A 24,330-nucleotide genomic window follows, 5' to 3' on the forward strand; every position below is an offset into this window, starting at 1 on the left:
TTGCTTTCTTCTTTATCTCTATGATTATTTTCTAAGCTTTTGCTTATTGTATTAAATCTAATAATGTTTAGTACTGTTTATTGTACATGTATGTATAATATATTCTAAATATATTTTCACTCTTTAGTTTCATTATATGCATCTTTTCTTAACAACAATTCTGATAGATAGCTATTAACCATGAAGTATGAATTTGTGACAGAAGAATATCCATCCCAAACATCCATCCTCAGTATGTGGTTTAGAATTGAGTATTTTTACCATCCAAATAATTGAGGCTCAAACAAAATAATCTCAACACACTTTGGTACACAAGTGTGGTACTAATTACAATAGAAAATAGGTATGATTTCCTGAGATGAGTTTACATCCTTAAAAATGCATAAATATTGATAATAAATTCTTCCTTTGCAAGGTAATAACATAGAATATGTATGTGAGATACTCATGTCTTCATAATCCTGAAGAATTTTGTTCACTATTTTCTAAAATTACATTGCATGCCTGAAAAATAATAATATGGTAATCTTACAATCCTTCTTGCATTTCTCATAAACATGCACACATGTCTTTTTGTGATAAGCTTAGGTAAACGTTTCTCTAGGTATTCCTTACCCAACTGTACACATATAAAGAAATGTAGTAGGAAGTACAAAACGTTGCATCACTATCCATTTGTTTTCTACCAGAAGACACATGATGCCCACTTATTTCCTTTCTTTCAATCAGCACCTCAGCTGCCACAGAAATGACAGAAAGGCCAGTCTCAGCTTCTTGTTCCCCCAAATCAGGATAAATGAGTGGGTTGAAAAATGGAGGATTCCAAGAACCTCACAAAGCATGAGAAATTAATTGTTCTGCAGAGTTTTAGAACTCCAGGTTGACATAATTTGAGCCAGGAAGTAAAGGACAAATAGCAAGAGAAAGGAGATCACAGTTTGCAAGGCTCTTACATGGACCTTGGTGCTGGGATCTTTTACCAATGAGTTGCATCTTCTTCAGATGTTTCCACAGAGAAAAGATTAACAGCAGCAAAGCTGTCAGGGACATAGCAAGGAGTATAATGCTTGCAAGCGTGAATACGGTCATACTTGAAAGGTGTACAATGTCCCTCATGTTGCTCTCCCAAGTAATGTTTCCTTCATATTCATTCAGCTGCATTTTTGCCTCTATGCTTAACACTGAAAGATGAGAAATCAAGATGAATAAATTACCCAACAGTATCATGATAACCACTCTTTCAGCTTTCCATTTTAGGTGAAGAAATAAAAGGCAGGAGAAATTGGCTATCTTAAGAAAGTAAAGTATGGCTTGTAACAAGCCAGAAACAAAAATGGTGGCTTACTACCCAGGCAGTATAAACAATAATTCTTACTTCTGAACTATAGAAAGCAGAATTGCATACCAACTGAACACTCTTACCCAGAGAAAACCAATTCTGGAGACTACTAGAGCAGTGAGAATTTGATAGCACAGGACAGCTTTTGTCTCTTGACCCAGTCACTGCAGTTCACCAGTGCTATGAAGTTATTGGCAAAATTTCCTAGAACAAATGCTGTCATTACAAGCACTGAGAAAATGTTTTGTAGTAAACGTATCGTGTCGTGTCTTGGTGAAAAAAGTCCAGCCTGGAAGAAAAAAAAGCGCCAAACCTAATATCACTGCTCATGATTCCTTAATACCCAAAGTTCCACCTGCACCTGGTTTCTAAATGTGCAGTAAAGTTCTTGTTTTCTTTTAAATTCAGAGATCAATGGCAAGCAGAAAAACACTAAGGTATGCTAAGGTATGGGTTCAAAACTGTCTTGACTCAAAACCTTGCCCCAGTGATTTAAATGAATGCTTGTCATACCCTGCAGTACTAACCATAAGCTGGAATATTTCATAAATGATGTTGAGATGAGAGCTGAATTCTCATTTGTTAACATGAAAATAAAAACAAATTCTCTTTTATTGTTTTGCAATGTTTTGCCTTGTCTCACCTGTACATCATTTGAATTCATCAAGTTGAGATGTAAGCTAGTAAAATTTTAAAATCTAATACATAAAACATTCAGCAAGTAAATGGGATTTTGTCATTTAGAGAGGACCATAATGACTCATTATTGCTGAGGATTTATTTTCACAAAAATATTGGAATCACACAGAAAAACATAAAGGAACTCTTCTACTGGTTTTCTAAGTGTTTCTTTTCAAAAATGTTCCAGTTTCCTGAGGAACACTAGGAAGGCTAATACTCACTAAAATTGGTTGCTGATAACTAATATTTATAAATAGCTTCATTATCTACAAGCTTATAAACCCACACACGTGCACACACATACAATACCCATATATTTCATTTGTTCTGAAAAATTCTGATGAACTGTAAGACATGAATCATTATCCTGTAATTTCTGAAATGAAAAATATATCTCATGGAGGTCTCTTAGATTTACATCTCCTTACATCAGACACTTTTAGCTCATTATTAATATTCATTAAGCATATATCTCATACTTAACTCTTTTATAAAGGCTTCTCTATTGAGCCTATTTAATATATTAAATATTTAGTTAAAATATTCAGAAATTTTATAAATATTCCTAAAACTCCATTGTGATTTTTATTGTAATCACAATGGCACAAGGGTTTAGACACAACTGCTACCCTAGGGAATTGATTTTATCCACTCAAGAACATGATATATATCTACATTTGTTCAGATCCTCTTTTCTATTCTTCAATATACCTTAATAAATGTTTCAATAAAATACAGTATAAGATTTCTGAGACTTAGTTCCACATACTCTATAGTTTTTGCTGCTAATGTGAAAATGTTCAGTTTCAAATATCATATTCTAATTAATTATTGTTGGTGAATAGATATACATGAATGTCTTACTTGGCAATTTTACTAAATTTACTTATTTTATTAGATAAATTATTACTTATTTATTTGTGGTTCACTTTGGATTGTGCATTGATAAACCTGATGTCTACAAAAAAATGTGTTTTGTTATTTTCATTCAAATTCTCATGTGAGTTAGTTATCTTTTCTTATTGCAATGGCTAATACTGCTAACACAAAGTTTTTCCTTCTCCTAGCATTAGTGTACAAGATTCTACATTTTACCATTAAGCATAATTTTCCTGTGTTTGTTTAGTATACACATTTTATCAGCTTATTGTCATTTTCTTCCACATATATTGGTTCAGTAAAAAATCAGATATAAAAATATTTCCACATTCAGAATTGCAACAGGAGAGACGGCACATAGACATTTGATGAGGAGAAGTTTAACATAGAGAATTATTATCCCTAACAGGGGATTGGAATAATGAGGGATTGACTAAAAAGAAATAAAGAGGACTCTATGAATTATAGCAACAGCAGACAGAAGGAATAGCCATTAACCTTAGAGCTTGGATATGGCTCAGCCTCCACAAAAGCTTACCCACTCACCCAGGCTAACCAGAGCCTGTTAAAGATGGCACAGCTATGGCTCACCCAGCTGCGCCACCAGAAACTGCTAGAAATCCATTGTCTTCTCTAGACTGTACCAGAAATCTACCTCCTGGGGGCTTGGGAAAGCTGTTCACCAAGTGATGTCTTGCCAGGGGTACTCTGTTGTAAACCAACTCAAGGTGCATGCTAGGAAAAGGTGCTAAACTGCTGGGCACTGTGGACCAGTAGGCACCACAGGACAGGACACTTACACTGGAGGAGCTGCTGGGCTAAGAGACAAGCACTAACAGATGTCCAATGTACCTGAATATTTCTTTTTTTTTTTTTTTTTGCTGAAAAGTGTGCTGATATACCTTTATTTTTTATTATGTACAGTTACTATGTTTCTAATATTATGTATGTTTGATTTTCAAAAAGAATCCTTTTGTTTTTACCCTCATTTGTATTTTATTTTAGTTTTCTATGACATTTAGCTCTTCATCTGTTTATTACATGCAGATTACAAATGAGTTAAGAATGAAGGCTTGGGAATCAGATTGCTTGTGCTAACATTTCTATTTTTTCCCCATTTTCTAGTTGTGTGGCTTTGGGCAACGTACTTAACCTTTTTTTCCCCACTTTTCTTCCATATCAAATGTGGTATAATTGTTTTCAGGATTAAACATGATAATATTTGTAGAGCACTGAGTACATTTTCTATATACAATAAAACTAGGTAAATATTAATTTACTTCTAACTTTTTAAATATTTAAATATTAGCCCTGGCCACTTTGGCTCAGCGGTAGAGCATCGGCCCGCAGACCAATGAGTCCCAGGTCAATTCCAGGCAAGGGCAAGTACTTCAGTTGCAGTTCACTCCCGACCCTGGTCAGTGTCATGCAGGATGCAACCAGTCAATGTGTCCCTCTCACATCAATGTTTCTCTTTCTCGCCCTGTCTCTCCCTCTCCCTACCTGAAGATTAATAGAAAAATATCTTCGGGTGAGGATTAACACATATATATATTTTTTAAAATATTATTTTGCCATTCATTTCTAATTTTTATTGCTTATTTCCAGTTAATGTAATTCAGTGAGCATAGGAAATAAAAGATCATCTTGCATACTGTCACTAATGTTTTACTTAGTATTTTTAAAATTACACCGAAGTTTAGAATGTGGTATCAGATTTAAATATTATCTCCTGTATCATGAATGTGCTTCAAGCCAAAGTGCATTCAGTGGAGAGTCCAGGAGATGGTGTTTGAAGATTTGCAGCAGCATATTTGTTTCAGAACATATTTATTAAAAATCTGTTTCTTCTCCATTGCTTCTTGCTCATTGACATTTGCATTTCCTTTTCATCTCGCGATAGCATTTGGCTTGATTCCACATGTACGCATTAACTTCTCAGCATTTCTATTTTCTTGAGTTAAATAACTGGCCTGTTTATCTTTTTAAACTTTTTTAAAAAAATAAATGCATTTATAGATAAGAATCATTCAGCATTGGCTAAAATTTTCAATTTAATTTAAATAGTGTTTTGTTCTTGTTCAGTTCTAAAATTTTTATTAACTCCCAACAGGGTTTTTTGTTTTGTTTTGTTTTATTTTACCTATGATTGAATTAGTGAGTAATTTACTTTCTAAATTATGGCATATCATAACTATTATTATTACTATTAGTATTCTTCATTAAAATATTATTGAAATGTAATACAAGAATATATTTTGTGTGTTATTCTCTTTATTAAGAATTTTTTGGCTTAATACATGATTTATGTTTGTAAAATTAAATATGTCTTTTAAACAATTTTGCATCCTTTGTTGTTATAGGACTCTACATATAACCAAGTAAATGTATTGTGTTAGTCACATCCTCTTTACAATTATTTATTCTGCTTGATCTATCAGCTCATGAAATATTTAAAATTTTCACTATGTATTGATCAACATGTCTTTCATTTTTTAAAAATTTGTTCTATTAATTTGGTACTGCATTTTAAAGGTTGTAATATCCCTAATCATTGTCTCTTTATAACTGTTATTTTCATTACTTTAAATATTGATTAATTTTACCTTAAAAATATTTACTTTGATATTAGTATTATTCCACTAGATTTACTTTGATTGGTATTAGTTCAGAATTCAGCTTCATATTGCAAATTTCAATAAATGAATAATCACATATTAGTGATTCAATTAAATGGAAATTTATCTCTTTCTCCTCTACAAAAGTGTCCAAAGTTAAGTCGTTTGAATAACAAAATGCACAAAATTATTTTAGGGTTCTGTCACTAACCACCAAGGGAAGAATGAGTATGGGAAACACCTCGCAGTCCTCTGATTATTTACATTCTAACTTCATTGTCCATGTATTTTCAACAATTTTTCATTTATTTCTTTTAGTGACCTTGAATACAGAATAAAATATACAAATACATATAAAATATATAAATATACAAGATTCTATTAGATAAGATGTTAACATTGCTAATCTAAAGTTTGGGAGTTTCTACCTTTCAATGACTGACAATTTATTTAGTGATTTCTGATAACTTTGGACACACTTCTAAAGTTCTACTTGTAGTTTTCAGTCATACTTTCTCATTTCTTCTTTGGTTTTCTGTCTGCCTTGTCTTGGTTTGATGGAACTGTTGTTATTCCTTTTACCCAACCAACTGTTTAAGAGTTTATTTACTTTTTATATTTTTTTATTTAGTAAAACACACTTCTTAATATATTTTACATGTTTTTTGTTTTTGTTTTTTATCAGAGAACACTTTTGCATTTATCTTCAGATAGAGCAGGAAGGAGAGAGGGGGGAAGACAGAGAGAGAAACATCAATGTGAGAGAGACACATCAAGTGGTTGCCACCCACACGACCCCAATCTGGGCCAGGGACAGACGGTAACCGAGGTACGTGCCTTTAGCAGGAACCGAACCTAGGACTCTCTGGTCCACAAGCCGATGCTCTAATTGCTGAGCCAAACAGACCAGGGCTACATGTTTCTTTTCACAATCATGTCCAAATTAAACCACTGTCTCCTTTCAAAACAGGCAAATGCATTAGCATGTGTTAAAACCCTTTTGTAGTTCCCACTTCTTATACCATATGTAATAGATATTTTTTGTTTTATTAACTAGCTTGGTTGAGGTATAATTTATATAGAATAAAGTTAGTAATTTTTAATGTGCAGTTCATGTTATGTAGAATTTGGCACTAACTTACTTTAAACTATAAAATATCAGTTTCATTACAACTTACACAACTTCTGTCAGCCTATTTTAACATTTCAAGGGCTCAGCATTGCTCCTTCCATCCCAATCTTTTTCTTTTTCTTTATTTATTTATTTTATTTATTTACTTCTTTTAAGGCTGCCATAACAAAATACCACAGATGGTGGCTTAAACAACACAGACGTATTTTCTCACTGTTCTGAGCGCTGGAAGTCCATGATCAATGGGCCACTAGGTAGGTTTCGGTGAGGCTTCTCTTCCTGGCTTGCAGATCTCCGCCTCCTCACTATGTCTTCTTATGGTCTTTCCTCTGAGACCTCCGGGGACTCTTCCTCTTCTAATATAGACACCTATCCTACTGGATTAGTGCCCACACTTATTATCTCATTTAACTTTTATGGCCTTCTTAAAGGCCCTATGTCTAAATATACTTACATTGAGACTTAGGGTTTCAATGTGTGGATTCCGGGGGGACACAATTCAATCCATAGCAGTCTTGTTGAAGTAGATCTATTAGTAGCATATTCAGAGGGGGGGTATATTGTAGTAAATAACCCAGCTCCTTTTAATTTTGAAATGATACAATTCAATGTAGAATAAAATTTTAGCCAAACATTTGGAATTATAGTTACATTCTTTAGCACTTTGACAATATGAATCAATTATTTTTGGCACATTATTTTTTGATAAAAATTTTCATGTTATGATACTATACATAGAAAACCCCAAAGACTCCATCAAAAGTTTACTAGACTTAATAAATGAATTTGGCAAAGTAGCAGCATACAAAATTAACGTCAAGAAATCGATGGCATTCTTATACACCAAGGATGAACTCACAGAAAGAGAAACTAAGAAAACAATCCCATTTACCATTGCGGCAAAAAAATTAAGATACCTGGGAATAAACTTAACCAAAGAAATAAAGGACCTATTCGCAGAAAACTACAAGTCATTGAAAAAAGAAATAGAGGAAGATACAAAAAGTGAAAGCACATACCTGTTCATGGATTGGGAGAATTAACATCATTAAAATGTCCATATTACCCAAAGCAATATATAGATTCAATGCAATCCCCATCAAAATACCAATGGCATACTTCACAGAATTAGAACAATTACTTCAAAAGTTCATATGGAACCAAAAAAGGCCTCGAATAGCCACAGCAATCTTGAAAAGGAAGAACCAAGTTAGAGGGATCACAATTCCAGATATCAGGTTATACTACACAGCCACTATAAACAAAACAGCCTGGTACTGGCACAAGAACAGGTATATAGACCAGTGGAACAGAACAGAGAACCCAGAAATGGACCCAAGGCAATATGCTCAATTAATATTTGACAAAGGTGGCAAAAGCATACAGTGGAGTAGGACAGCCTCTTTAATAAATGGTGCTGGGAAAATTGGACAGCTACTTGCAGAAAAATGAAACTAGACCATCAACTTACACCCTACATGAGAATAAACTCAAAATGGATAAAAGACTTAAATATAACTCATAAATCCATAAAAATCCTAGAAGAGACTGTATGCAACAAAATTTCAGACATTATACCCAGCAGAATTTTTACTGACACATCACCTAAGGCAATAGAAACAAAGGAGAAAATGAACACATGGGACTACATCAAAATCAAAAGCTTCTGCACAGCAAAAGATACAATCATCAAAACGGAAAGGCTACCCACTGTATGGGAGAGCATAATTGCCAATGATATATCAGATAAGGGGTTAATTTCCAATACATATAGAGTGCTCAAACAACTCCACAAAAGGAAGACAAAGAATCCAATTAAAAAATGGGCAGAGGAACTAAATAGACACCTCTCCAAACAGGACATACAAATGGCTAAGAAACATATGAAGAAATGCTCATCATCACTAATCATCAGAGAGATGCAAATTAAAACAACAATGAGGTATCACCTCACACCTGTCAGAATGGCCGCCATCAACAAATCATCAAACAACAAGTGTTGGCGAGGGTGTGGAGAAAAGGGGACTCTAGTGTACTGCTGGTGGGAATGCAGAATGGTGCAGCCACTATGAAAAACAATATGGTGTTACCTCAAAAAATTAAAAATTGAACTTCCATTTGACCCAGTGATACCACTTCTAGGAATATACCCTAAGAAGCCTAAAACACCAATCAGAAAGAATATATGTACCCCCATGTTTGTAGCAGCACTATTTACAAGAGCTAAGATCTGGAAACAGCCCAAGTGTCCATCAGTAGACGAATGGATAAAAAAGCTGTGGTACATATACACAATGGAGTACTATGCAGCTGTAAGAAAGAAAGATCTCTTATCCTTTGAGACTACATGGAGGGACCTTGAAAGTATCATCCTAAGTGAAACAAGCCAAACAGAGAAGGACAAGTTTCATATGATCTCACTTATTTGTGGAATATAATGAACATAACAGTCTGAGGAATGGGGTAGTCCCAGAGACGTGGAAGTGGGTACAGACTGACAATCCCCTAAAGAGAGGGGCGCTGAGGGAGAGATAAACCACAGAACTTATATGCATGTATGCATGAACAGTGGACATGGACAGCAATCTGGGGAAAGGGCAGGCAGGGAGGGGGAGGAGGGAATCAGTGAGGGGAAAAAGAGAAACATCTGTAACAAAAATTAATTAATAAAAAAATAGACCAATAAATACATAAATAAATAAAATAAATTAAGAGTTTAAAAAAAAATTTTTTTTTCATGTTATTCAAATTGATTTTCCCCACTTTGGAGATCACCTCTCATTACTTTGTAGTTGCTTTCTAAATTTCCATTTTTCTTTCATGATTGCAATTTTATTACTTTATATAAATGTGAATGTGTATATGATATTTCATTGAATCAAGAATGCATAGATTGTCCGGCCACAGTGGCTCAGTGGTTGAGCATTGACCCATGCACCAAGAGGTCTATACTTCGACTCCCAGTCAGAGCCATGCCCAGGTTGTAAGCCCAATCCCCAGTGGGAGACATGCAGGAAGTGGCCAATGTTCACTCTCATCAATGTTTCTATCTCTCTTTCCCTCTCTCTCTAAAAAAGTCAATAAAGAAAAAAAAATTTTCTAAAAGAATGCATAGATTAGGAGACATACCATTGTTTTATATATCATAGTTAACATGTATCATTTTAATTGGTCAGAAGAAAGGAAAATATATGATCATCTTAAATAACAAAACACACTTCATATTTTTATGCAGGTTTTATTATAGTACCATATACAAAAAAGAGAGGAAGAAAAAGATTCTTTTTTAAGATAATTTTTTTAAAATATGTTTTTATTGATTTTTGTTTAAAGAGAGAGAGATAGAAGCATTGATGTGAGAGAGGAACGTTGATCAGCTGCCTCCTTCATGCTCCCAATTGGGGATCTAGCCCACAACCCGGGCATGTGCCCTGACCAGGAATCAAACCAGGACCTCTCAGTCCGTGGGACGAAACTCAGTCCACTGACCCACACTGGCTGGGTAACAATTACTTAAATTTTAAAGATTCAAGACATTTTATAAAACAAGCCAACACACCCACACACAAAAAGAATTATAAGTAATTAAAAGGAAGAAGTAAAATAATCATTATAAGCAGATGAAATCATTTTTATCTCCAAGAGACAACAGAATAAAATTTTATAAACCACACGTGACAATTTAGAAAGGCAGCTATTTCTAATTCAATAAACAAGTAAATGAAAACAATTACCATTTTATAGACACATTAACCAAGTAAAAGCATTGTAGAAAAAGTTAAGAGCACTTAATATGACCACCAAAATTACAAAAATTATACATGCTTTTCCCCCCAGACTCTAGATGTGGCTGTGAGAAGCCTCTTCCTGGTGATGTTCATCTGAGGCTGGGAGAGCCCCACGCTCTGGAGACTTTTACTCTGGCTCTGTGCTTGCAAGTTCATGCACTACAAGGTAAGTCAATCAACATCTTAGAACTTCCGTTTCTTCACCTGTGCAATGGTATCATGCACACGTGAGTATCAATAAGTTATGAAGTACAGAGCTTATCAGCACATAAAACTATTCCTCTTTTTAGTGGCTATTATATATGGCTACTTTTAATTTTATTTTATAGTTTATGTTTCTTATTAAAATGTCTCCACAATTCACATAAAAGAGATGTTCAACATATATTTCTGCAATGGATACATGAATTAACTACATTTGGAGAAGATGTTTTTTCAAACACAAAGTCCACACTTTGAAGAGATTTCTTTGTGAATTTAAGCCATGAGTAAAGACTTGTTCATTTCTAAAAACATACATATTCTGTTAAAGGTTTAGCAACATTGAACACAGGATATGTGACCATAATTACCTTTCCTTTACTCCACCTCCTGAACGCAATTTATAGTTAATGTTTTAGCTAATTAGTTTTTATTTCTGCCATACTACCAATATGAATAACATATACACATATTCAAAGTTCATGAAAAATTATGTGTTGTAACCAATGAATTGTAACTTTCTGTTGCCATGACAACATGGTTGTTTCCAATTCACCGGTAAAATAGGGGAATGTGATAAAATAGAATATACCAAGAACACCAATCTCTCAAAGAGTCATATATAATTAAAAGACTACCATCAGCCAAGATTTTGTACTTATGCACCCAAATACAAATAAATTGTGGAACATATTTGAAAACTACATTGGCAAATGCAATTTATTTATTACAATTTCAGGCATATACTCTAAATTAGGAATATTTGGGGGGTATAAAATTATAAAGTTCTAATTTTAGTAACTTTGTTTTACATACCTACTCATAAATCTGATATTTTATAGGGTCTCATTTTAAAATTTCAAAAAGGTTAATAATTGACGCAATTGTAGGGGGCACAGACGCTGCGAATGTTGCTGACAAGACCCAGGAGAGAGTGGGAGAGCAAACCCCTGGTGAGTTAGTGCAAGGCCATCTTCTCATAGGCAGAGGACTACCCTGTTTAAAAAACACAATGGGAAGGGCACAGCATTAAACCAAGCATGGAGCTCCTCTAAACCCAAGGCCCTTTCAACTGACAAGTCATACCTTCAGAAAACCAGTGAATAGTCTGCCTGATTGGATGGCATGAGTACCTCTGAGTGGCACAAGAGGTGGGCTTATGAGACACAAGTTTGTGGGCTTTCTTGGCTTCCCTAGACTGTCTTCTATTCTTTGAGTTGGTGCTGTGCCTGAACCAGGTCATTTTTCCATTTTGGTCTTAAATGCAACACCACTTTGTGAAGCATGAGATCTGACATTCTAAATAGTCACCAAGGGGCTAGATGAACAGAGATGTTAGTTCTGCTCTGGATAAACCCTGACCAATGGGAAATAAAAGACAAGAGAGAGCTGAGAAGATACATTGTTTCTCCTCCATGGACTAATGCTACATGTGGTTCTTCCTTGCAACCCTCCGAAAAAGTCGTGTCTCTCAACACTTTGCCAGGTGGCAGCCGGCAGAGTAGTACATCCCAGCACATCATTCCACAGCTGCCTTGCTTTGTTCTGCATGTGCTTCCTACTGCCGCTTCGGACGCCTTCCCAAACATGTCACCACTTTACCCCTGACTTTGGTTCGGGCTTTAGGGGCCCCACGTAAGGTGTTCATTGAATTGTACAAGTATTTGTTCGCTCTATGTGAGTTTATAACATTACAATAAAAACATTTGTTTAGAACCCTTTAAACTGACACAATGTAATGTATGTAATGTATATTTCAATAAAATATAAAATAAAAACAAGTTTATGAAGAAAATATAAAGAATATTATATCTAAAATAATATTTTAGTGAGGCAGCGGAGTTAGTAAACAATTACTAACTCTATTTTAATAAATCAGATACCATTTTTTGTGTACAGTACTTAGTTTGAAAAATATTCAAAATGATATCAGAAAAAATATATATATATTTACAAAAATCATTTATATGCCTTTTTAATACTATTGTGATAGATGCTATCTAATTTTGATGTTCCACCTTGTCTCCTTGTTTTCACTTTACACATATGTTATGGCTGTGTCAAGGCTGTATGCTAGTAATATTCCCCCATATAATTATACAACAGCCCAAATGTTGCTCTGAGAAATGCTTCTCAGATATAATTGTCACTTCATCATGAAACCAGAACTAAGAAATTCATGCCTGCTGGTTTTGTGATGTTTCATTTTCCTGTTTCCCAGCCTTAGTATAGTTAATTCGTTCATCCGATTCTAACCAGCTGTTATGTGGGCGGGCCTACGGGTCCTGGGAGTGACTAGTAAACAACATGGGCATGCTCCTTGCTTTTCTGTTGACTATATTGCACAGGAGAAGATCAATGATATGCACACAGATCAGGTGTGAACATGATTTGCTTTGAGGTTTAGACAATGTTAAAATTTTATAACCTAAGAATTAATACAGTTATGTAGAATTCAAGTTGTTGAGCAAGATTATACTTTTCTTTCTTGTATTAGAGCTTGCTATCAATGAATTTGCTAACACATTTTTTTATTTCATCATTTTCCAAAGATTATGATAAAACATATTTTAAGAATTCCCCTGTAATTATTATATAGACTTAATGAATGCCATTTTAATATATGAAAAAAGAGTCATTGAATTATATACCATAATTTTTTTTACTATTTATACAGTAGCATTTTTCAGATAGGGCACATTTAAGTCTTCTCATATGAAGTTTAAAAGTAATTTTAAGGATGGAAGATGTAGAAGATGTTTGTCAATGTAATGCCCAGAGGTGGTATAGAAAAAAAAAAACTGAAATATTTTACTTCAGATCTCAATTTCAACAATAGCTTTCCTTGGAAAACTATTTTTAAAAAGACTTTCCTAACAACATGAAATTTTATAACTCATTTTAAAATGTCACAATCATGTTTCTTTCAACTTTCTAATGTACAATTTGACTTTTCTAAGTTTTTTACTTACTTGCATCAAATTAAATATTCTCCGGTACTATTTGTTATACACATATACAAAATTTATTCTAAAAATATTTGTCACTTTTGAATTGTAAGTAGATTTTTAATATACCCTAAATATATTTGTCACTCTTGAATACTTACCAAAAGTTCTGTTTGCTGTCTGTTGACCAGAAATTGAATATTCATGGTGGAAAAAAATCTGTCCCAAATAAACATCCTCAATGTATGATTTAAAATTGAATATTCGTACTGTGCAAAAGATTAGAGGTCCCAACACTAAAATCTACACATGCTGGGCTGCAAATTACAATAAACATAGCAAATTTCCTAGAACAAATTCTACTATTTCAAGGAAGGAAAGAATGCTTGGTAACAAACTAATTGTGTCTAGAAAGAGGCCACGTCTAATATCACTAGTCGTGATTCCTTTAAGAGTCTCACCTTAAGTTCTATTTGCAGCTGATCTTGAATGTGCATTAAATTCTTGTTTCTTTCAAATTCTATGACCAATGCCAAGCAGGAAAGCACCAAGATATGCTAATAGAAGAGCTCGATGTTTTCTTTATGAAAAACATTGTTATGATCCAAACAGCTTAAATTAACTGCTATTCAAATACTTCATGTTTTTGCTGTATGCTGGAATATTTCATAACTGACATTGTTGTGAAAGCTGAATTCTCATTTGCTTTGGGGTTGTAACGCACAATACACTATACAGATGATGTATTTATTTGCAAATATAGACATATTCTCTTTCATTGTTTTGCAATTGACTTTCTTTAACTTCACTATAATTCTCGTTCATCATCTTTGTCATTAGAAAAAAAATTAAGCCCAATATATTGAATACACAGTGAATGCTCAATTGTTCAAAGAAGCTTGGCCATAAATAGGATCATTATTACTATTGACTTTTTTAATTTTAATGAATTTCTTGGGATGATATTGGTTAATAAACTTGTATAGGTTTCAGGTGTACTATCCCATAATAAATACATCATCTGTATAGTGTATTGTGCGTTACAACTCCAAATCAAGTTTCCTTCCATCACCATTTATCCCCACTTTTGGATATTTGTTTGTAATGTCAGATACATGTAGAAAGAATCCAAGCCTTTCCTATTAAAGCATCAAGGTTTTCTTGGTACTCCAGGAAGGCCAACACTCACTAGAGGCAGGTTGCCGATAACTAACATTTAAGTGTAATTTTATTGTTTATACACTCATAAGCATACAAACACACACACTTCATAGAAAGAAAAAATTATTGTCCCATACTTTTCAAATTGGATAAAGTTTCAGTGAGGTCATCGAGGTTTAAATCCATCTTTTATGTCATTCAGGCTTTTGAATCCATTACTAATAGACATCAAGCATTTCTCTCAAATAGAATTTAGGGCTTTGACAAAGTTTTTATTTGTGTCTCTTTAATACTTAAATATGAATTATTTCATTAAAATGTTCAGAAATCTTACAAATATTCCTTGGAAACTTCAAAAGAACAAGTGGTTTCCATTGGAGAGTCTAGATTTTTCTGTATATGAAAATTCAGTTTTACTTTCTCTGTTTAATGAATTTCTGACTGCTTAATATTTAAGATTTATAAATGCTAAAATCACGCCCTGGACTGTTTGTCTCCATTTTGTTTAGTTTTCTTTTGTTTTTTTTCCTGGAGTTTTGTTCAGCTCTTTCATTTGGGACATGTTTCTTTGTCTCCTACTATTGGCTGCCTCCCTATGTTTGTTTCTATGTAGTAGGCATCCTGTAGGGCCCAGTGGCACAGCCTTCCTGATTACCAAATCTGGGCACTCCAGTGCATCCCTCATGAGCACTGTTTATACCCTCCTATTGTAGCTGAGCCTTGATTCCTGTTGGAATGTCAATGGGAGCAATTTACTTCCAGGCCAATCAGTTGCAAGAACTGGTTGCAACCATCAACATCTGTGTAGGATCAGCAGTGCAGGGGCCCACCCCACAGAGAAGGACTTACTTTAACGGGACTCCAATGCCTGCTAAGTCTGCCCCTTGAGTGTGTCACTAGTGGAGGTGGTTGAGTGGTGGTATTTCAGTGAGCTCTGAAGCTGTCCAATAGATGCTTTGGATCTGGGGCGTCCCAGTGCATGCAGAACAAAGCCAGCTGACATTTTCATTCTTCCCAAGACCACCCTGCATGAGCCACAATACAATCTGCAGATGGCTGTTGGTTGTGCTGGGCTTGGGGGTGCCATGTCGAGCCCAAGCTGTGAATTACAGGCCTCAGACCATTTAGCAAGAGGTATGGAGTATGCTGAGGCACATGCTGCTTCTTTGAAAGATGTTATGGACATATGAAGCATTATCAAATACAGGCTCTTTGTATGGAAAAACTACTGGAAACAACTTGGATGGGTCCAAACTTTGGGTGAACTGGGCTTCAGAGAATCAACACGGCAGGGGTAATAATGTGAGCCAGATTTTTGGAGTCTCAGATATGGTGCCACCTGCAGCTTCTGTGGTGTTAGGGCTCATTAAAGGAACAGTGGACTGTGCCAGCTCTTCAGTCTGAGAGAAAGCTGCCCCTCCAACTCTCTCCCTGATGATGGACAATTCAGTTCCTCCCCATGTGTCTCTGGTGCCTTTAAAGCTGCTGTCCCAGCACTGGAGTTCAGAGGGAGTGAGCAAGGAAGTAAAAGGTCCTGCCCTTTAAAAGGAATGGCCAGGCTTTTACCTGGCCTAGTCAGATGGTAGAGAGATGCTGCACTTGCAGTTCTATATGAGGAGTTTGCTGACACTGTAATGATTCTGGGTCACATTGGAACAGACACTACAGTTTAAGGATGTGGGTCCCAGTAATGGGCTTCCTCTGGGGCTGATGCGATCAACATTATCCAGTACTGATTGCTTTTGCATTTTGAAGTCCAGAGCAGCTATTTAGAAGGACATACAATGTCCAGCAAAGGATGACCAGGGTTTGTCTGATTTCCAGCCGCAGCTGTTGCCCAGTGACAGTCTCAGAGAATGGCCCTCAAGGGTGTCCGAATGCTGGTTAGAGTCCAGGCATTACATAATCAGTCTGAGAATGGCTGAGATTATGGTGCAGTTCCTGCTGAAAGAAGACTATTGTAAACTAATCCTGGAATTCAATCCAGCTTCTGGAATCCTGACTCAAGTGTTACTTCCCAGAGGTGCCAGAGTGATCGTCCTTGAAAGTGACAAAACTTCTATTGCACATTGAGAGTCCCAGGGATAGCTGGGTGGAAAACTAGACGTGCTCCACTTGTGACTTCATTAAACTGGAAACTAGAACTTATAGAGTAGTAAAACCTGTTGTGTTTTCAAAGGTGATTTTTTGAAATTTTGGAATAGAAACACTTCCTTGGTCAAAAGGTATCTTTTCAACGTAGTTTAAATCTTTCCAACTAGCCCTGGCCGGTTTGGCTCAGCGGTTAGAGCATGGACCTGCAGTCCAGAGAGCCCACTAAGGGCATGTACCTTGGTTGCAGTTTGTCCCTGGCCCTGGATGGGTTGTGTGGGTGCAACCACTCCATGTGTCCCTTTCACGTCCATGTTTCTCTCTCTCGCTCTCCCTCCCACTCTATCTGAAAGAATATGGAAAGGTGTGCTCGGGTGAGGATAAAAAAAGAAAAAAAAAATCTTCCCAACTAAAAATGAGAAAAAGATAATTTGGAAACTTTTACATGACATATATTCTTGTACTTCACTACTGGTAGCACTAAATTTGTTTTTTAATGAAACACTGGCAGCGATAATGACACACCCTCAGAATCAAAACATGTACCATGCACTAAGTGTGCTCTGGCAAGTAGTCTGTGAGACTAAGCTTCAGCACATGAAACCTTTGTCATCTTGTGGCATATACACCCAGTGTGGGAAACTGGAAAAGCCAGCGAGTAGGGAATCATTAGAACAACAAATACAATAAAACTTTTGTTTATTCAGTTGACTCCTTGTAGAAATTTATTCACAGAAAATTTAACACCTGTTAACTATGATGTATTTTTTTTCATGTTAAAGCAGTGTTTTTTGAAGTACAATGCAGTAATTCATTGAGTCCAATTGATACAATGAATATATTGAAGAAAATTAAACAAAACAAAAAAATGACAGATAGGTGTCTTCCAGATTTTAAATACCTTTTTTGAAACAATGGAATGTTTCAAAGATTATACCTATAAGTGGCCACTGTGCTCACCTCTTGGAAGATGAAGTCATATAAGGAACTGGACTGCCAAGACACTAGCTGGAACCATTTATTTATTTGGAAATTCTGACACAAATGAAAAAGAACTAAGTTTGAAAAGCTCACTTCCTTTCAACAGAAGGTAACTCTTCTTGTTTTACACAAACAAGGCAGATCATTTCTCCTGATGTTGATACCATTAGTACATTGAATAAAACAATGGCTGCTATTTTATTCACAACTGAATAAAATAAAACTTCACTTAATTATGGATTTGATCACCTTAGATTTGTTTTGTTTTAAATTCCTATGTACTGTCAACATACTGGTAGTTGTATGGAATTACCAGATGGAATTTACTTTTAAAAATCCTTTTAGCCCTGGCCATTTTGGTTCAGTGGTAGAGTGTCAGCCTGTGGTCCAGAGAAACCAGAGTTCAGTTCCCGATAAGGGCATGTACCTCGCTTGCAGTTTGTCCCTGGCCCTAGTTGGGTCATGTGGGAGGCAGCCACTCAATGTGTTCATTTCACATTGATGTTTCTCTCTCTCTCTCTCTTTCTTCCTCTCTCTCCCTCCCACTCTATCTGAACAAAAAATGGAAAAATGTCCTCGAATGAGGATAAAAAAAAAAAATCCTTTTACCAAATACTTACATTGTAGTCATTTAAATATTCCACTTTCACTGTTGATTTTTGCATGCTCCAGAGGGGCAAAGAGGTTGTTCATTTTTAAGCTGATATAAGTGGTTTGTTTTACTTTTCAGTTTGTTGAAACTACTATAAAATACTGTACAATTAAATTAAATTTTTAAATGGCTTAAACATTTTTAGAAATTAATATATTATGTATGTTAAAGAGGAATGCCCAGGACTCCAGCAGCCTTTGGTCTAATCTAGCCTCAATCCCCCTGGAATTACGGGGACTCCTCTTTCTGGCACTGGAACACTGGGGCTGGATCACTCACTCCTCAGCGGGAATCTATGAGGCCGAGATGTCCATTCTGAGTTTCATTCACCACAAATGGGCGTCGACCAGCCCATTCTGCTTCTCTGTCTCTCCTACCAGTCACAATGTGGCTTCTTTTTTATTCTCTATTTGTAGGACTCCCATTCAGCCAGATTTCAGGCAGCTCTCAGTGACCGTTGTTCTGTAGTTTACTTGTAATTTTGGATTACTTGTGAAAGGATGCAAGTACTGTGTTTTCTTACACTGCCATCTGAAGAGCATGTGTCTCAGGCTGGTGTGGCTCAGTGGTTGAGCATCAACCCATGCACCAAGAGGTCACAGGCTTGCATCCCGGTAGGACATATGCCCAGGTTTGGGGCCCATTCCCAGATAGGGGGCACACAGGAGGTAACCAGTTGATATTCTCTCTCATCAATGTTTCAATCTCTCTCTCCCTTTCCCTTCCTCTCAATCTAAAATAGATAAAAAGGGAGAGAGGAAAATGGTGGCAGAGTGAATGGAGGCTACACAGACTGTCTCCCAGAACCAAATTGAAATTACAACTAAAATAAAGACAAGTCTTTGGTAAAAACCAACTGAAGAGCAGCTGGAGAGTACCCTTATGACGAGGGACATAAAGAGGACCCCAAATTGAGACTTAGGAGGTTGGAGCAAAGGTAGAGAAACAGCTGTTAGCCTGCTACTGGACCTTAGTAGAGACAAAAATCTTGACCATAGGCAATCAAGTTATCAGGTTTCCTGTGTGCCCATTGTTACATGACCCACGGAGCCATAAAATTGAACATTTGCCATCATTGAATGGAAGTAGTATAGACATGATCAGACCCAAGCAGGTTCTGATGGCACCAGAACATTCCATGAAGTGACCCATGCCTGCTACACTGCTCTAGGATTCACCTCTAGCCTCATGGGGAGTTCTCTACAATAGCTGGACAGAGGGAGAGAAAACGTGGGTCTGTTTTATACATGGTTCTCTATAACATGCAGGCTCCATCCCAAAGTGTATAACTACAGCACTGCAGTCCCTTCCTGGGACATCTTCAAACAACAGTGGTGAATGAAAATCCTCCTAGTGGACAGAATTCTGACCATTGTACCTGGTGTTAACTTTGCTTAAAAGAAAAAATGGAAAGAGATGTAATTACATGCTGACTCATGGGCTGTGGCCAATGGTTTAGCTGGATGGTGAACAACTTGGACGGAACGTGATTAGAAATTTAGTGACAAGGCACTTTGAGACAAGTATGTGGACAGACTTCCCTGACCATTTTTCTTTGCTAAAATTGTGAATATATTTTTATCCCATAGGAATGTTCACCGCAGGATGACTTCAACATGGAGAATTTTAATTAACAAGTAGATAAGATCATATCAGATTGGTGGATAAAAGTCTTTCTCCAGCAACTCCTGACATCACTCAGTGGGTTCATATACAACATGACCAGAGTGGCAGGAACAAAGTGGCCACTGCTGAATGCCCAATCTGCCAGTAGGAGACACCAAAACTGAGTGCCAAATATAGCACCCTTGTGAGGGGTGGTCACCCTAGTGGCAGGTTGATTATATTGGACTATTTTCATGATGGAAGTGGAGACGTTTTGGTCTTACTGAAGTAGATGCTTACTCTGGATATGGATTTGCTTTCCTTCAATGCAATACTTCTGTCCAAACCACCATGCATGCACTCACAGAATGCCTTATCCATCATCAAGCTACTGTATACAACATTGCTTCTGATCAAGGAACCAACTTCACAGCAAGATAGTTGTGGCAAAAGGCCCACGCTTGTGGAATTCACTCACCTTACCATGTTTCCCACCATACTCTAGTAGCTGGCTTGACAGATAGCATACCAGCCTTCTGCAGACTCAGTTACAGTGCCAGTTAGGTGGCAGAATTTTGCATTGTTTGGTCAAGGATCTCCAGAAGGTTACATATACCTGGACTCAGCATGCACTACATGATGCTGTTTCTCCAGTAACCAGTGTAGAAATACAGTTGTCACCATTCACTATTACCCCTAGTAACCTAACAGCAAAAATGCTGTTTTCTCTTCCCATGACTTTATGCTCTCCTGGCCTGGAGGTCATTGTACAAAGGCAGGAACACTTTTTCCAGGAGACACGACAGTGATTTTATCAAACTGGAATTTAGGCTGCTAACCAGCCACTTTGGACTCTTTGAGCCTCTAAATTAACAGGCAAAGAATGGAGATACTGTGCTGCTGGAGTAATTGATCAAGACTACCAAATGGAAATGGAACACAACTTCCTTCGGTGGTTTCTTAGTATTACCTTGCCCTGTGACTCATATTGGAAAGAATCTTTTGTTATTCTTCTATAAATTATCTTCTATGGTGAAACTGAATAAAATACATAACAACAAACTCTTAAAGAAAGATTTACCTTTTTATTAGTGTTATTTTTGTGTGAAGTTTGAAAGGAATTTGTAGGTAGCAAGATGGAAAAAATGATTGGAAATTCAGAGCCCCAAACATTGTTTAGGGTAAACTAAATAAATATACATCAGTTTTCAACTTTAAAAAAGGTCTGAATTCAAAAACTGTGAGAAATTACTTTTCTAATTACATATGTAACCATAGCAGCAATTAAAACCATCATGATTATTTTGCTTTCTTCTTTATCCCATTTGTAGAACCTCATTATTTTCTAAGATTCCACTTACTTGTATTAAATCTAATAATCTTTAGAGCTGCTTATTGTACATGTATATAAAATGTACTCCAAATACATCTGTCACTCTTTAATTTCATGTGCATCTTTCCTAACAACAGTTCTGATTGTTTTCTATTACCACAAAGAATTCATGATTGAATAATATGTATCCCAAACATCCATCCTCAACATGTGATTTCGAATTCAATATCCTTATCTTCCAAAATATTGTAGGTACAAACAAAATAATCTAAACACATTGTAGTACATATGCATGGTACTAATTACAAAGGAAAATAGCAATGATTTCCTGAGATGACTTGTCAGTCCCTAAAAATACATAAATATACATCATAAATTCTTCCCTTGCAAGATGATAACATAGAATACATATGTAAGAACTCATGGCTTCATAACTTTGAGGAACTTTTTACAATATTTTCTAAATTAGATTGCATGACTGAAAAAATAATATGGTAATCTTATCGTCATTCCTGTATTTTTCATAAACCTGCACATATATGTATGTTTTTGTGATAAGCTTAGGTAAAAGTTTTCCTAGGTAAACCTTACCAATTCTATACACATTAAGAAATGTGGCAGGAAGTACAAATCTTTGCAGTCTCCATCAGTTTGTTTTCCACCAGAAGACACAAAGTACCCACTTATTTCCTTTTATTCAGCCAGCATCTCGGCTGCCATAGAAATGACAAGAAGGCCTGTCGTAGTTTCTTGTTCCCAAAAATCAAGATGAATGAGTGGCTTGAAGGATACATCAATCCAAGGACCTTGCAAAAATTGCGAACTGAAATGCTCTGTAGAGTACTAGAATTCCAAACTGAAATGATTTGAGACACGAAGAAAATGACAAACAGCAAGAGAAAGGAGATCACAGTGTGCATGGCTCTTACGTGAATCTTGGTGCTGAGATCTTGGGATCCTTTGCCATTGAGTTGCATCTTCTTGACATGTTTCCACATGGAAAAGGTTAGCAGCAAAACAGCTGTCAGGGACATTGTAAAGGGTATGAAGTTTACAAGTATGAATACAGTCACATTTGAAATGTGTACCTTATCCAACATGTGGTTTTCCCAAGTGACGTTTCTATCATATACATTCATCGCCATTGCATCCTCTGCGCTAATCACTGCAATATGACAAACCAAGAAGATCAAAGTCCCCATAAATATCATGAGAACCACTCTTTTAGCTTTCCATTTTAGATGAAGAAAACAACGATTGGAGAAATTGGCTATCATGAGCAAATAAAGTATGCTGAGGCTAGTAGCAAGCCAGAGGCTACAATGGTTGCTTACTACCCAGAAAATATGCATAATAAGTCTTGCTTCTGTGTGATAGAATGGTAGATTAAACACAATAGCATACCAATTCAATAATAATAACCAGAGTAAACCAATTCTGGAGACCGCCAGAGCAGTGAGAATTCGGTCAGTGCAGGACAGCTTTTGTCTCTTGACCCAGTCAGTGCAGTTCACCAGTGCTATGAAGCCGTTGGCAAAGTTCCCTAGAACAAATTGTATCATTAATAGGCTGGAAATGATTATTGGTAGTAAAGCCATTATGTCTAAAAAGGAAAAAAAGCCAGGTCTAATATCACTGGTCTGTTTTCTGTATTATTCTGACCCTAATTTCTATATGCAGCTGATTTCTGAATTTGCAGTAAAATTTTGGTTTCTTTTCACTTCTGCCACCAATGCCAAGCAGGAAAGCTTCAGGGTATGCTAATAAATTAGTTCAATGCTATCTTTATGGAAAACATTGTTATTCCCTAATAGCTCAAATCGACTCCCATTCAAACAGTGTGTGTTCCTGCCTCTGGCTGGATTATTTCATAACTAATGTTGAAGTGAAAGCTGAATTCTCATTTGCTAGCATGCAAATAGAGACGTATTGTTTTGCAATTTGTTTCTGGGTTGACTTTCCATAATTTGTGTTCATCAACATTATTTGTTTGTTAGTAAAATTTTAAAACCCAGTATACAGTGAATGTCTTCAACTATTAGTTGGAGCTTGGTCATAACTAGGATGATTATCACTATGAATTCTTTTTAATGCCAGAATTATGTAGAAAGAATTCAAAATTTTTTCTAGCAAAAGTATCAAAGATTTTCTCAGGAACCGCAGCAAGGCCAATACACCATAAAACTAGGTTGCTGATAACTAATACTTTTGTATAACTTTATTGTCTACAAGCTCATAAACACTCAACACAAACTCACACAAAGACACATACATCTACTGGGTGGAACTATTGTCCTATACCTTCCAAAATGTAAAATTTGTGTCAGGAGGTCGTTTAGGTTTAAATCTGACTTTTCTCCCATGCAGAATTTCCAACCCATTTTTTTTTTTTTTTTAAGTTTTTATTTTTTTTTATTTTTATTTATTTTTATTTTTTTTATTTTTTTTATTTTATTTATTTATTTTTTTTTTTTTCATCTACTGATGGGCATCTGGGTTGTTTCCAGATTTTAGTTATTGGTTTTTTTTGTTTTTGTTTTTGAAATTTTTATTTATTTATTTATTTTTTTGTTACAGATATTTTACCTTTTTACCCCATTGGCACCCCCCACCCCACCCCCCCTCCACCCTGTCCCCGGCTTAGTTGTCCATATCCATTGGTCATGCATACATGCATATAAGTTCTGTGGTTTATCTCTTCCCACCCCCCACCCCCATCCCCTCTTCTGAGGGATGTCAGTCTGTGCCCCACTTCCATGTGTCTGGGTCTACTGTATTCCTCAGACTGTTATGTTCATTATATTCAGTATATAAGTGAGATCATGTGGTATTTGTCCTTCTCTGCTTGGCTTCTTTCACTTAGGATAATACTTTCCAGGTCCCTCCATGTCGTCTCAAAGGATAAGAGATCTTTCTTTCTT

At 36.0% G+C, this 24,330-nt stretch overlaps 1 protein-coding gene and 2 pseudogenes across 1 annotated transcript; 1 reads left to right on the forward strand and 2 right to left on the reverse strand.

The window, feature by feature from the left end:
* Nucleotides 1-707: 707 nt before the first annotated feature.
* On the reverse strand, nucleotides 708-1,669 carry LOC118622982 (annotated as a pseudogene).
* Nucleotides 1,670-15,832: 14,163 nt separating this feature from the next.
* Nucleotides 15,833-17,812, forward strand: LOC118623349 (annotated as a pseudogene).
* A 4,280-nt stretch (nucleotides 17,813-22,092) lies between these two features.
* LOC118623174 (putative taste receptor type 2 member 33) lies at nucleotides 22,093-23,007 on the reverse strand. Its single transcript, XM_036250665.1, has one exon. It carries the CDS (start codon nucleotides 23,005-23,007, stop codon nucleotides 22,093-22,095), a length of 915 nt encoding a protein of 304 aa, XP_036106558.1.
* Between the last annotated feature and the right edge of the window lie 1,323 nt (nucleotides 23,008-24,330).

Source organism: Molossus molossus, unplaced genomic scaffold, assembly GCF_014108415.1.
Source record: "Molossus molossus isolate mMolMol1 unplaced genomic scaffold, mMolMol1.p scaffold_m16_p_10, whole genome shotgun sequence".
NCBI classification, from domain to species: Eukaryota; Metazoa; Chordata; class Mammalia; order Chiroptera; family Molossidae; genus Molossus; species Molossus molossus.

Excerpts from the sequence above, each read along its gene's own strand:
- LOC118623174 (XM_036250665.1), bottom strand. The coding sequence starts at position 23,007 with ATGGCTTTACTACCAATAATCATTTCCAGCCTATTAATGATACAATTT.